We start from the raw sequence: 13140 nt of genomic DNA, 5'->3' as shown, positions 1-13140 counted from the left end.
AAAAATTATGTTTCAGTGTTGTCATAGTCGCTTTGGTTTCTCGGTGCTACATGAGACCTCCGAGCTCAGTACAACACATGGAATCACCGCATTCCTCTTTGCTTCTTCCATCTAAGTCCAAGCCATATTTGTGCAGTTGTACAATTATTATCGGTCATCACAGCTTACACACATCTGCTCTAAGTACTTGATACTCACCTACATACTTGCATAGCCGCTTGTTTATCCACACATGCATTGTATGTCTATCCTCACCACTCTACCATGTGTCACAGTTGTTGTTTATCGGTCCATGTTGTTCCGCCGCACAATAGTTGATCATCCTAACGCATGTAGCTACCACCTATATATATCTTTATCGTGTAGTCCATGAGACCATGGAAAGATTGAAACTGATATATGACAAGAGGAGTGGGTACCATGATTATGTGTGTCCAATGGAAACAAAAAGAAAGTAGGTGTGAGTCTCCGGTCGATGTGTATTTGGTGGGCTGAATTTTTATCGAGCCTTCTATGAGTAAGTCTCTTGGTAACTTGAAAAACTTCTTTCACATACTAAAGTATTCTATTATTCTCTCACACGCAATATTTACTGATTGCATTCTGGTGAGATCGAGAGTAACCTAGTGCACTGCATCTAGAGTTCAAGGTTTTGTAACATGGTCTTTAAACAAAGCGTAATTAAGAGTTACTTTTCAAGGTTTATTGCTTCCGGAATGGCTTGAAAACTCTAGAACCATAGAGTACTTCAAGAATATCTTGAAGGTGCCTTGATTGTTTTTTTTAATGTCAATCTTACCAAAGAGCAACTCTACTGAAAAGAAGGTATAGAGTGGTTCTTTGGTTCTAACTAGCTCAAGATCAAATGGTGTCTTGGTAAACAAGTAGTTAAACAATAATTCCACCTTAACCTATGACTTACAAGGCAGCAAGTCATTAATGCAAACCTTGGGTTGTAAACCTTCATCTAGTAATTATAGCGTACAAACAAAGAGTACACGAAACTCGGACGATGGGGTGCTATCGCCCCACAGTAATGCCTGACAGAGCGTGCGACAATCAAGGCGCACACACATGGTCCACAAGCTGGACCAGACTTGACATGAGAAGATTCCTAGCCCCCAACAAGAAAATCCTCCGAACCATGGCTACTGCAACGAGGTTTTTTACCCTAGCCTAAAATTTGCCTCAGTTGAGATTCGAACTCAGAACATAGGGGTGCCACTAGAGTGACTAGACCAATTGGACTAGGATCCTTTGGCCAAACAGAAGGGCTATTGTGTTACTAATTAATTTTGTGTGATGTTGTGCTTTTTTAGTAGGAATTAAGGTTTGTACCACCGAGCATCCACACACTATTTCCTACGTGTGTTAGTGGTTGACGAGATGAGTGGTTGAAGCTTCATCAATGGGCAATCAATACGGTGCCCCATGGTAGCAAGGTGGCTTACCAAAGGCAATGTCAATATATACGAGGGTGCTTATGCGGGAGCACATGACATGACCTTAGGGCATTGTGTTCATGTAGTAGCCATGGCATGAGACTGAGTTATTGCAATTAGCACCGGGCTATAACATTGTTGGGCCATGAAGGGTGTGGTGAGCGCGACGGTGAAGACAACACAACTAGCGGCAGTTGGGACAGGCTTGTGAGCCACAACCATATGGGTGAATGATACTTGCAAATAAGGCAACGAAGTTTACGAGTGTTTTGACTTATAAAACTAACATTGCATCTAGCTATAATTTTGACCGAAAGTGATGGAATCCACGACAATGACGTAGATGGGAGAAAAGAAATAAACAATACCATTTTAGGAGCAATAAAATTTCAATGGCAAGTAAATGATCGATATAAGTTTCGATGCATATAAGGGAAGTTTTTAATAAGAAATAGGATACGAGGATAAACTAAGACTAGTACCGTATCTATAGGATTAAACATTCAAAAAAATAGAACATGTGTTTAATCAATAGGTCTAATTTCATAAATATATGAATATATGACTTTATTTTGTATTCTAGTATTTTATCGTAAGTTAGGATTTTTACTTGGTATCCCGTGGAAACACCTTGTCATAAACAAGACAAGTGTTTTTGCGTAAGACCCATTTATTGAGCTGAACTTTTTAGGTCCAATCTCATAAGTCATAACATATACACATCTTCCCTGGTAGAACTTTGTTGTTCACTTTTCTTATTACATATATGCAATATATAAATTGTTAGATGAAGATTGAAGAGTATATCCAGCCATTTATTTGTTTTATTATTCATGATTATTATTAATAACCATGCTAATACATGTTTCACTTTCTTATTTTCAAGCATTATATCTTATAATAGATGACACTTTTCCTTACAAAATATTTTATATATTTAAGAATTGTTCATTTCAACTATATTTTTATGCAACTTCGTACAAGTTTTTACGTCCGGTATTTTTTGACGATGTATCACATGAATGTTGGTCTAAGTATAAAACACGACAAAAGTTAGAAACAGACAAATTTTCTGATGTAGTGACTAAGAGCAAGTCGAATACACTTCCAAACCTAACTTTGACTCATTTATTTATGACTGTATTACTTTATTAGTTGTTCGATGTTTGTACGAGAAAACCATAATTTGTTTCCTTTTGTCACGCAACAATTTTACAAACGTCCCAAAGATTAAGCCTATATTTGTTTACAAATGCAAAAATAAAATACCAAGCTAGAACATGTTATTAACACAACATTCATGAATTATTACAAGCTACTCGCATACATGATCAATTGTCAACCTTGATTGTTTTTTGAAGGAACTAGAGGGGTTTGCACCCCTACAGCTTACGAATTAATTAAAGTAAAAAGTTCAGCACATACAAGAAACAAAAACAAACAGGGTTAACCGAGAGATCAATTTAGATCATAAAACCTCACATCCCCTCTCTACCACCAAACTTTTCTGACTTGCAGCCAGAGCTCTATATTTGTATTTATATAATAGCACATTTACTCTAGCAGGAGAAAGAAAATGTGAAAGGTGAATCATATACAGTCGTAGGTGGCATTATTGATTATAATACCAAAAATAAAGAAACGGAAGGATAGGGAAACAGAAATAATAAATATAAATAAACAAATAGAGTAGAAAACATCACGCCAGCGGCAACACCCTCCTCGCCTCGCCTCCCCAACCAAGCCTTTGCTCCTGCATCTCCAAGAGCCAAAGGCCAAAGAAAAAAAAAGGGAGAGAAAACACACCCCGAAAAACAAACCAAAAATCCCCAATCCATGAAGCCCACCACTTCCGCCGCGGCGGCGGCGGCGGCGGTCACCACCGATGACCCTTCCCCTTCGCCGTCGGACTCCACGTCGGCGACGTTTACGGTCGACCGCCGCGGGGACGCCTCCGCCTCCTGCCGGTGGACGCTCCCGGACTTCCCCCGCACCCGCGCCCGCACCTTCTACAGCCGGTACTTCGAGGTCGGCGGCTTCGACTGCCGCCTCCTCCTCTACCCGCGCGGCGACTCGCAGGCGCTGCCGGGGTACCTCTCCCTCTACCTTCAGGTCCTCGACCCCAAAACCCCGGTGTCGTCGTCGTCATCCACCACGACAACCACCTCCTCCAAATGGGACTGCTTCCTCAGCTATCGCCTCTCCGTTGTCCACCCCACCGATCCCGCCAAGTCGCTGGGCCGCGATTCCTGGCACCGATTCTCGTCCAAGAAGCGCTCCCACGGCTGGTGCGATTTTGCGCCCTCCTCCGCCGCCGCCTTCCTCTTCCAGCCCCACGACGCCCTCGTCATTGCTGCTGACATATCTGTGCTCTCCGAGGCGGCCTCCTTCGCTGATGCTGACGGTCGTTTTACCTGGAAGGTGCTCAATTTTGGCCTCTTCCGAGAAATGATCCGCACACAGAAGATCATGAGCCCTGCATTCTTCCCTGCCGCTGCCTCTGCTGGCGGGACTGACTGCGGCCTCCGGATTAGCGTCTATCAGAGCAATGTCTCTGGCGCAGAACATTTATCTGTTTGTCTGGAAAGCAAGGAGCCCGTTGTGCAGGTAGCATCTGGGTCATCGACGTCGGCATTGACATCAGGTGGTACAGGGAGTGGTGTGCCAGATGGTGATCGAGGGTGCTGGTGTCTTTTCCGCATTTCGATCCTTAATCAGAGGTCTGGTGGGAGCCATATCCACAAGGACTCGTATGGTCGTTTTGGGGCGGATAGTGCCAGTCTAGGTTGGGGAGAATACATCAAGATGGATGAGTTTTTGGCTGCTGATAGCGGATACCTGGTAGATGGAGCTGTGGTGTTTAGTGCCTCTGTGCATGTCATAAAGGAGTCAAACTCATTCACTCGGAGCTTGCCAATGGTTCCCGGAATATGTGGTGCTGGTGGTGGGCGTGCCGGGGCTAGGAAGTCTGATGGACACTTTGGGAAGTTTGTGTGGAGGATTGAAAGCTTCACAAGACTCAAGGAGCTTCTCAAAAAGCGCAAGATTGCGGGTCTGTGTATCAAAAGCAGACGGTTTCAAGTTGGGAATCGAGATTGCCGTCTTATTGTTTATCCACGGGGTAAGCACTAGGGCTTATGCTTCTCATATGGTAGCTTTGAAATAGACTTTGTGTATACTGTTCGGACATACATTGAACTGCTTGTGGAGTGAAACTTGGTGAAATGCTGTAGGCAACTAAGCATGTGTACACCTGCATGGTCTGCACAAATCTTTAGATACTTAAATGATGGAAAAAATGTGAATCAATGGTCAGAGGTGCTTGATTAAATTAGTTCCGGAATTGTAACGGTGAAATCCAGACATGCATTTGAAGTTTGCCATTCATTTAGAATTAATGAAATTTTCACCATAAAAGTCAATTCTTAATTTGTACCTAGAAACAATAGCTAATAGTTGTACCGATTAGGCAATCAATGAATATACGACATAACTTCTCTCTCTTAGGTGTGGCTTATAACTATTGTTCTCATATAAGCTGTCCTACTTGTCCTTGTGGATGGCAGGCACACTTTTTATCTTATATAAGTAGCTGCTGCCTCTTCCAGAACAATATATCATGTTGATTTCACATTTTTTCCATCCATGATCCCTGTTCATGAAGTGTTTGTTCGTGTGGCATTAAACCAATGGATGCCACTGACAAGTGTTATTTTTCTTATGTAGCAGCATTCATAGAGCACCACAGTGAGTGTTGATTTTTTTTGTTTTGTTTTGTTAACGAATCCCCTATTTGCTTGAGATTGTAAAACAGTGCCAATTTTTGTTGGAGCTGATCCAAGAGTTGGCTCATGATTACACTATATGACTATAGACTATACCGAAGCATCAAATTGACCTTAAATTCCACTTTAGAAGTAGAATATGCATTTGCAAATGCAGCCGCAACTTGGGTTTCCTGAGGCTCCTTCCCTCGATATTGAATTAAGTGTTATGACCAAGTACTTAGTTTTGTTTGGGGGCAGTAACTGCTGCCACTGAGTCCATATTTCTATGGCTATCCCCAATGTTTTAGTTCATTAGAAGTTTGAACTTGTTTTCACTACAAGAAAACTGTGTCCATTTTTCAGTAGCATCTGAGTACGATTTACTTGTTAATGTTGCATATGTGGGCATTCTTAGAATTTGGTACTGATCCTTTCACTTGGTTTTGTTTATGTTGCTGCAACCAGGGCAGTCTCAACCACCATGCCACCTGTCAGTGTTTCTGGAAGTTACAGATCCCCGAAATACAACTACTGAGTGGAGTTGCTTTGTCAGCCATCGTCTCTCTGTCATCAACCAAAAAGTGGAGGAGAAGTCGATCACGAAAGAGTCTCAGAATCGTTACTCTAAGTCAGCGAAAGATTGGGGTTGGCGCGAATTTGTGACATTAACTAGCCTCTTTGATCAGGATGCAGGTTTTCTCGTGCAGGATACCGTTGTGTTTTCAGCCGAAGTTCTCATTCTGAAGGAAACAGCAACTATGCAAGAGCTTACCGATGAAGATTCTGAAATATGCAGTTCAACTTATGGATGTCAGATTGAAGCTTTACCAAAGCGGCCATCATTCACATGGAAAGTGGAAAATTTCTTGTCTTTTAAGGAGATTATGGAGTCCAGAAAGATTTTTAGTAAATTTTTTCAGGCTGGGGGCTGTGAGCTGCGGATAGGTAAAGTAAATTTATTCACTTCCTTGTCTTATACAGCTGCACCAAACCCTTACTTTGTGTTTACCTCATCGTAACTTGCAGGTGTATATGAGTCGTTTGATACGATCTGCATATACTTGGAGAGTGATCAGTCATCTGGGTATGATCCTGATAAGAACTTTTGGGTGCATTATAAAATGGCTATAGTTAACCAGAAGAATTCTGCAAAAACTGTGTGCAAGGAATCTTCAATCTGCACGAAAACATGGAATAATTCAGTTCTCCAGTTTATGAAGACTTCGGACATGGTTGACACCGATGCTGGCTTTCTTGTTCGGGACACTGTTATTTTCACTTGTGAAATCATAGACTGTTGCCCATGGTTTGATTTCTCTGATCTTGAGGTGAGTTTTCATTTGCTTTTTCTTCATGTCTTGTCTATTTGTGCTTTTTAATGCATAGGCGGAGGGAAGTTTAGTGAAGCAGCTGATAAGTAGAGTTTTACTGATTTGCTACAGCATATGCTAATGAAAACAATTGTAAGCATAGCAAACTGTGCACCTATCAGATAGTTAAGGCCTTGTTTAGTTTCCTCCAAAACCTAAAAACTTTTCAAGATTTCCCGTCACATCGAATCTTGCGGCACATGCATGGAGCATTAAATATAGACGAAAACAAAAACTAATTATACAGTTTGCCTGTAAATTGCGAGACGAATCTTTTAAGCCTATTTAGTCTATGGTTGGACAATAATTGCCAAATACAAACGAAAGTGCTACAGTACCTAAAAAATTTTCCCCCACCCAACTAGACAAGGCCTAAGAGTCCTGTGAACCCATAATTTTTTTAGCAAGGGAATGAAGAATTGCATTGTTTAATGAGGCTTGTGTAGCATCAGCTATCCATGTTGAAGCAGGCATCTCTTGGCCCTTTTGTTTACTGTTTTAGTTGCATTTTTGGTGATTGTTACTGCCGAGGACTATGCTGGCCTAGCTATGCCCTATACGAAATGTGTCCTGCTGTTATATTGCAATGATGCTTCATATTTGCTAGTTCACTCGAAGCAATGGGATGTCCTCTGACCCCCTGCCTTTTTTCTCCTTTTTGAACGGGTGTCGTATGACTTAACAGTATGTGCTGGATTAGTTAACTACTATTGTTGAGTAAGTAGACTTTAGTCTTTTGACCTTTGAAGGATTTTATATGGGTCATAGCATGATATTTGTATGTAAGTTGTAGCTGTGCTTGTGCATTGTAGTCCTTAATGTGACACTGATAAATATCCGTTTTGTTCATGGTACATTCTTGGAACTGATAACCAGATGTGCTCATATGGCAGACAGTGCTCTTTTCTTATTAGGCTCATAATTAACTTGTCTACCAGGTTTGGGCCTCAGATGATGACCAGGATGAATTGTCGACAGATCCTGATGAACTTGTTGATTCTGAAGATAGCGAAGATATGAGTGGTGATGAGGAGGATATTTTCCGGAGCCTCCTCTCGAGAGCTGGATTTTCTCTTACATACGAAGATAACTATACTCAACCACAGGTTACTTTAAGAGAGAAAATTCTAACAGATGCTACTGCGATAGCTGGATTCCTTACTGGACTGCGTGTTTATCTGGATAACCCAGCAAAAGTTAAGCGTATGCTTCTTCCAACCAAAGTATCCACCAAGAGTGGTGGAAAGAAAGATGCTTCAAAGTGTGATTCAAGCTCAAGCTCCACAAGTCTCATTAGCTTGTTGATGGGGGTTAGTGCCTTGAAGCAGGCTATCATAGATTTGCTTCTAGATATAATGGTTGAGTGTTGCCAACCTTCAGAAGAAAGTAGTTCCTCAGCAAGCACTAAAGCTTCTCCTGATTCAAATGGGGCTAGCTCTCCACCAGAGCTTAGCGTTGAAGGTGAACTAACAGAATGTGCATGCAGTGATGTGTATGCGAGGGTGGAATCTAATAGTGATGATATTCGAGATAGTCCTGCAATGCATAATACAGATTTGGCTGCAACTGAGATCGCTGTAAATAATCTAGAACATTCCTGTTTTCCTCCAGAAACATCTGCTGCTGATTTGCCAGCAGATGAAGGCCCTGAGCTGGCTTCCTGGGTATGATTTGAGGTTTATTATTTTTTAACCTTTATGATCGCATTCCTTCAATTAGTGTATGATCTGACCAATTTTTTTCTCAGTCAAAGTGGCCAGAGCAATCAGAGGAACTGTTAGGGTTGATTGTTAATTCATTGAGGGCATTGGACAGTGCTGTCCCACATGGATGCCGTGAACCAAGAAGGCGGCCCCAGGCTGTCCGGAAGATTGCACTTGTCCTCGACAAAGCTCCAAAACAACTCCATCAAGATTTGATTTCCCTTGTACCAAAGTTGGTGGATGGTTCGGAACACTCCCTTGCAGCTTGTGCCCTGTTAGATCATCTTCAAAAGCCAGATGCAGAGCCTTCATTGAGATTGCCAGTAAGTTTGCCTCCTAAGACTATGCTAGCTACTATGGGGCATGTATTGACCCGGGATGGTCTCCAAGGCTACGTTTTGACTGTTAATATCTCTTATGTTATATTGTTAATGATCATGAGATTGACATCATATGAAAGTATATTCAAATATAAATCCAATTGTACTGAATCTGTATGCTATAATCTACAGAATCTTATTTCTTTATAAAAGATTAAGAAGTTTGCACCTTGGCTTGTGTGCGGCCCTTACAAAAACGAAGTATGGTTTTGGCTAATTTAACTTTCTGGACACTTTTCAGTAATTTTGTTGTGTGAAAGCATATGGTTTCCACTATTTTGGGAATGAATAGCTGATGTATCTGCATTTGTTCTGCTGTATGTATCATGGGTTTGTGACTTTTATGATTGTATTTGTGGATAGCTATTGTGCTTGATTAGCTTATATAAAATATATGTGAACAGCTAATACCTGACACATTCTTTTTTTCAATTAATTATGGCAGGTTTTTGGTGCTCTTTCTGAGTTGGAACTTGAAAGTGATATCTGGAAACAAGCATCTGTTCATGCACTTGAATTATTGTCTGACTCAAACGATGAGTCTCTTGTAGCTGCCATTACTTATGTTCTTAAGGCGGCATCACAGTGTCAGCATCTTTCTGTAGCGGTATGTTTACCAGTCACGCTTCTTGACTTTCTGCTTGCTCAGCATCTTCTCACTTTTCATATCATTAACTGCTTTGGTTTTTTGATTTCCAAAGGTTAGAGCTATTAGATGGAGATTGAAAGATTTGGGAACGGAAGTTCCACATTGCGTGCTGGACTTTTTGTCTAAAACTATTCAAACCCAGCCAGATGTAGCCGAAGCTATATTGAAGGATATTGATTCTGATTGTGAGCCTGAAAACAATTGCCTATCATCAACATCACCTTGTAGTACTTGTTCTACAGACGGGCTTTCAGCTGAAGGGATGTATTCTTGGCAAGAGCAAGCTGTGCATGGAAGAAGTCATCTATCAGATGTTTTTGCACTGATAGAAATGTTATCAATGCCTGGATTATTTGTTGAAGTCGCACAGGTTTTTGAGAGGGCTTTATTGCGAGGGTCCTTTGGTCTACAATTAGTAGCCATGGTGCTGGAAAGAAGACATTCTTACAGTTCAAGTTCAAAGTCTGGGTCTGTTGTGAATGATTCACAGAACAAACAAGTTCTGTTAGATGGGCAGTTGGAACCTTTATCTGTCCAAGAAAATGATTTCACTTCAGTTCTTGCACTTGGTGAGGTATTATCTCTATCTACAGAAACGAAGGTTCAAGATTTTGTGCGGATGCTTTACGCTATCATATTTAAGATCTATGCCGAGGATCATTATAGATATAGAATTCTTAAGGGCCTTGTTGAACGAGCAACAAATACATCAGATAACTGCCGAGCAGTTGACATCGATATGGATGTCTTGGTATTTCTTGTTAAGGAGGAGTATGGGATCGCGAGACCTGTTTTGAACATGATGCGTGAGGTTGCTGAAGTTGCTCAGGCTGACCGTGCAAATCTTTGGCACCAAATATGTGCTACTGAAGATGAAAATATTCGTCTTCGAGAGGACATGGAAATGGAGCAAACAAATTTCACCAACGAAAAGATTGCACTAAACCAACAGCGAACTGAGTTGGAGGCAACTATTGGCGGTCTAAAGGTATTTCTTTGTTGTGGCCAACTGTTAACCCTTTTTTTTCATCTTTGTTTGTTAGCCTAAGATTTATTGATTTTCTCATTGCTGTAGTCTGAGCTAAAAGCTGAGAGGGACCGTTTTACTCGTGAGAAGAAGGCATTATCCGATCAGATGCGAGAGATTGAGAATCAGTTGGAATGGGTGCGATCAGAGAAAGGTGATCAGATTGTAAAGCTCACTGCTGAAAAGAGAAATCTCCATGATCGTCTTAATGATGCAGAGTCACAACTCTCCTTGGTGAAAGCACGGAAACGTGAAGAATTAAAGGTAAAGTTGAAGTAATCCTAAACAATGTGTCAAAAATGTGTTTATGCTGATCAAAATGAACTGTTCATCTGTTTCTGTTGTGTTTCTTGTCATCAATTGTTTGATAGACTGCTTATGATACCGATTGTCGAAATGAATGTTCTTTAATTGTTTCCTTGCTGTGTTTTCTTTTGGCTACCATTGTAGTTTGTGTTGAGTTATTCTTAATGTGTCTGCACACCTTGACCTTGAGTCTCTATATGCAGTATACAGAACTTATCCCATGTGATTGAGGTTAAGTGTAGGATGAAAGCACACTCACTGTTTTAAGAACCGAATCGAGTTTGTTTTACAATTTTAAAATTGTTTGCCAAATTATTGGTCAACGATTGTGAAGTCTGAATCTTGATATGTGTGTGCGCCTTATAAACTGGACCGGAGGGAGTAGAGATATCAGTTATCATGACCTTCATGTAACTGTTTACATTTCAAATGATACCAATGGTATTTGCTATACATTTTTAAACAACCAAACTAATGTGCTATGTGCTGCAGAAAGTGACAAAGGAGAAAAATACATTAGCAGAACGGCTGAAGAATGCTGAAGGTTCAAGGAAAAGGTTTGACGATGAATTAAAACGTTATGCAGCTGAAACACAGACTCGTGAAGAAATTCGAAAATCACTAGAGAATGAAGTGAGAAGGCTGACACAGACAGTTGGGCAAACAGAGGGAGAAAAAAAGGAAAAAGAAGAGCAAATTACTCGTTGTGAAGCATACATTGATGGGATGGAATCCAAACTTCAAGTTTGCCAGGTTTCCACCTTGCTAATTTTTTATGTTTCTTGTTTCCACAACTACTGTATGTTATTATGGATTAGTCAATGGCATCATACGTTTTTAGGGACTTGTCCATGATATCGGGAAACAGTATTGTCTGTAGAGTGCAGATTTGGCGCCGAGGGGGGCTGGTGCCCTCATCATTAGCTAAAATACCATGTTGCAATGTTTAAAAAATCATCACAAAATCTGTATGTAGTGCATATAAAGTTAAGTGTAGCCACGACAATTCAGTTTGAAATTACTCCCAGATGTCAAGAAACAAAATAGACAAGTAGTCAACTTGGCTGTTCGTCATGTGCTGACAGTCACTTCTGGTTTTTTAATACCAGCATCAATAAATACATGATTGTTGTGATGATTTTTTTTTTAAAAAAAATATTCATATAATTTTCCATTGTCTGTATTTTGCATATTTATTTTTAGATAGCTAGTACAAATAGTATGCCTAGTTTTTGGATGAACCCTGCGTTATTTTTAATTGACCTAATTGAATGCCGAGCAAAACTATATGGACCTTACTGATTACAACATTGCGAACATGCTAATTTCTGTGGCGGATTAGTAACTTTTTGTCTGTCATCACCACCTGAGCTGTACTTGTTCTTCAGCTAGTATGTGCTGGTTATGAAGAACTTTGAATGGCCCACTCATTGTCATGACCAATTTGGCAATTTCACATTATTTTCCTGCTGCTGCTCTTATTACTAGTGTAGGACCTTGCATCACAACTATACCTATAATGTTTACTGATGTATCATCATTTTCAGCAATACATTCGGACACTTGAAACGTCACTCCAAGAAGAGATGGCTAGGCATGCTCCACTTTATGGTGTTGGCGTCGAATCACTGTCGTTGGAGGAGCTGGAGGCACTTGCAAACATCCACGAGCAGAGTTTAAGGCAGATCAAAGCTATCCAGCAAAGGAAAGGTAGCAGCCATCTCTTGGGTGGCCCCGCCCTTTCTCACATCCCTGCCCTATTCTCCTCGCCTCCTTCAGTGGCAGTTGGCCCTCCGTCCTCACGGATCCCCACATCCCCAATGGCACCCAACGGTGCAGGGATCCATGGGAATGGGCACCTGAACGGCGCGACTGGCCGCTGGTTCAATCCGAGCTGAGTGAGAAGAGGTGGCCGATTTTGTGCATTTGATTCAATGGGCCACATTTGCCTGGGCGTATTTTGCAGCCGCTGAGCAAGCCCAACATGATAGCCTTTTTGTTCCTGGCCTTCCGTCAGGTTTTCTTCTTGTACTTACTTGGTAGTGCCGTCGGCTTGATATCGCATGGGCGTAAAGGGCTTCATATGAAATAATGTATGTAATAATCAAGGAAACCGATGGAAATATCAGGTGCAAGTGGAGAGCTATGGGACTGGTTGTGCTTGTTCAGTTCTAAAAGCATTCAGGTTCATTTGTTTTCGATTAGAGTTGCGGTAGGTAAAGGAGAACGAGTTCTAGGCTTTATTTTATTTAGAGTTAAATACATCGATGGTCAGTGAACTTGTCGAGAGATGTCACTTAGGTCTATGAACTTTTAAAGCACATTTCTGGACCCTAAACTTGGTAGATTGCACCACATGTTTCTAATAAACTCGTAAAAAGGGTGCACCGTAGGTTCATTTCTGGACCGCTATTGTTCAGTTCTAAAAGCATTCAGGTTCATTTGTTTTCGATTAGAGTTGCGGTAGGTAAAGGTGAACGAGTTCTAGGCTTTATT

The 13140-nt window shown here is 41.0% G+C and overlaps 1 protein-coding gene across 1 annotated transcript; it reads left to right on the top strand.

The window, feature by feature from the left end:
• Positions 3164 to 12923, top strand: LOC8059681. Its single transcript, XM_002454126.2, has 10 exons — positions 3164 to 4563; positions 5675 to 6154; positions 6236 to 6537; positions 7518 to 8243; positions 8327 to 8605; positions 9108 to 9269; positions 9364 to 10299; positions 10387 to 10602; positions 11137 to 11397; positions 12192 to 12923. Exons 1-10 carry the CDS (start codon positions 3279 to 3281, stop codon positions 12540 to 12542), a joined length of 4998 nt encoding a protein of 1665 aa, XP_002454171.1. The 5' UTR covers positions 3164 to 3278; the 3' UTR covers positions 12543 to 12923.

This window comes from Sorghum bicolor, chromosome 4 (assembly GCF_000003195.3).
Source record: "Sorghum bicolor cultivar BTx623 chromosome 4, Sorghum_bicolor_NCBIv3, whole genome shotgun sequence".
In the NCBI taxonomy this organism is placed as follows: Eukaryota; Viridiplantae; Streptophyta; class Magnoliopsida; order Poales; family Poaceae; genus Sorghum; species Sorghum bicolor.
This window is presented reverse-complemented; position numbering and strand designations above follow the sequence as displayed.

Bases quoted from the DNA above. Each gene is read 5' to 3' on its own strand.
- LOC8059681 (XM_002454126.2), top strand. From the start codon at position 3,279: ATGAAGCCCACCACTTCCGCCGCGGCGGCGGCGGCGGCGGTCACCACC. The intron at 6,155-6,235 runs GTAAAGTAAATT...CGTAACTTGCAG, and splicing joins GGGCTGTGAGCTGCGGATAG to GTGTATATGAGTCGTTTGAT. The intron at 10,300-10,386 runs GTATTTCTTTGT...TCATTGCTGTAG, and splicing joins CAACTATTGGCGGTCTAAAG to TCTGAGCTAAAAGCTGAGAG.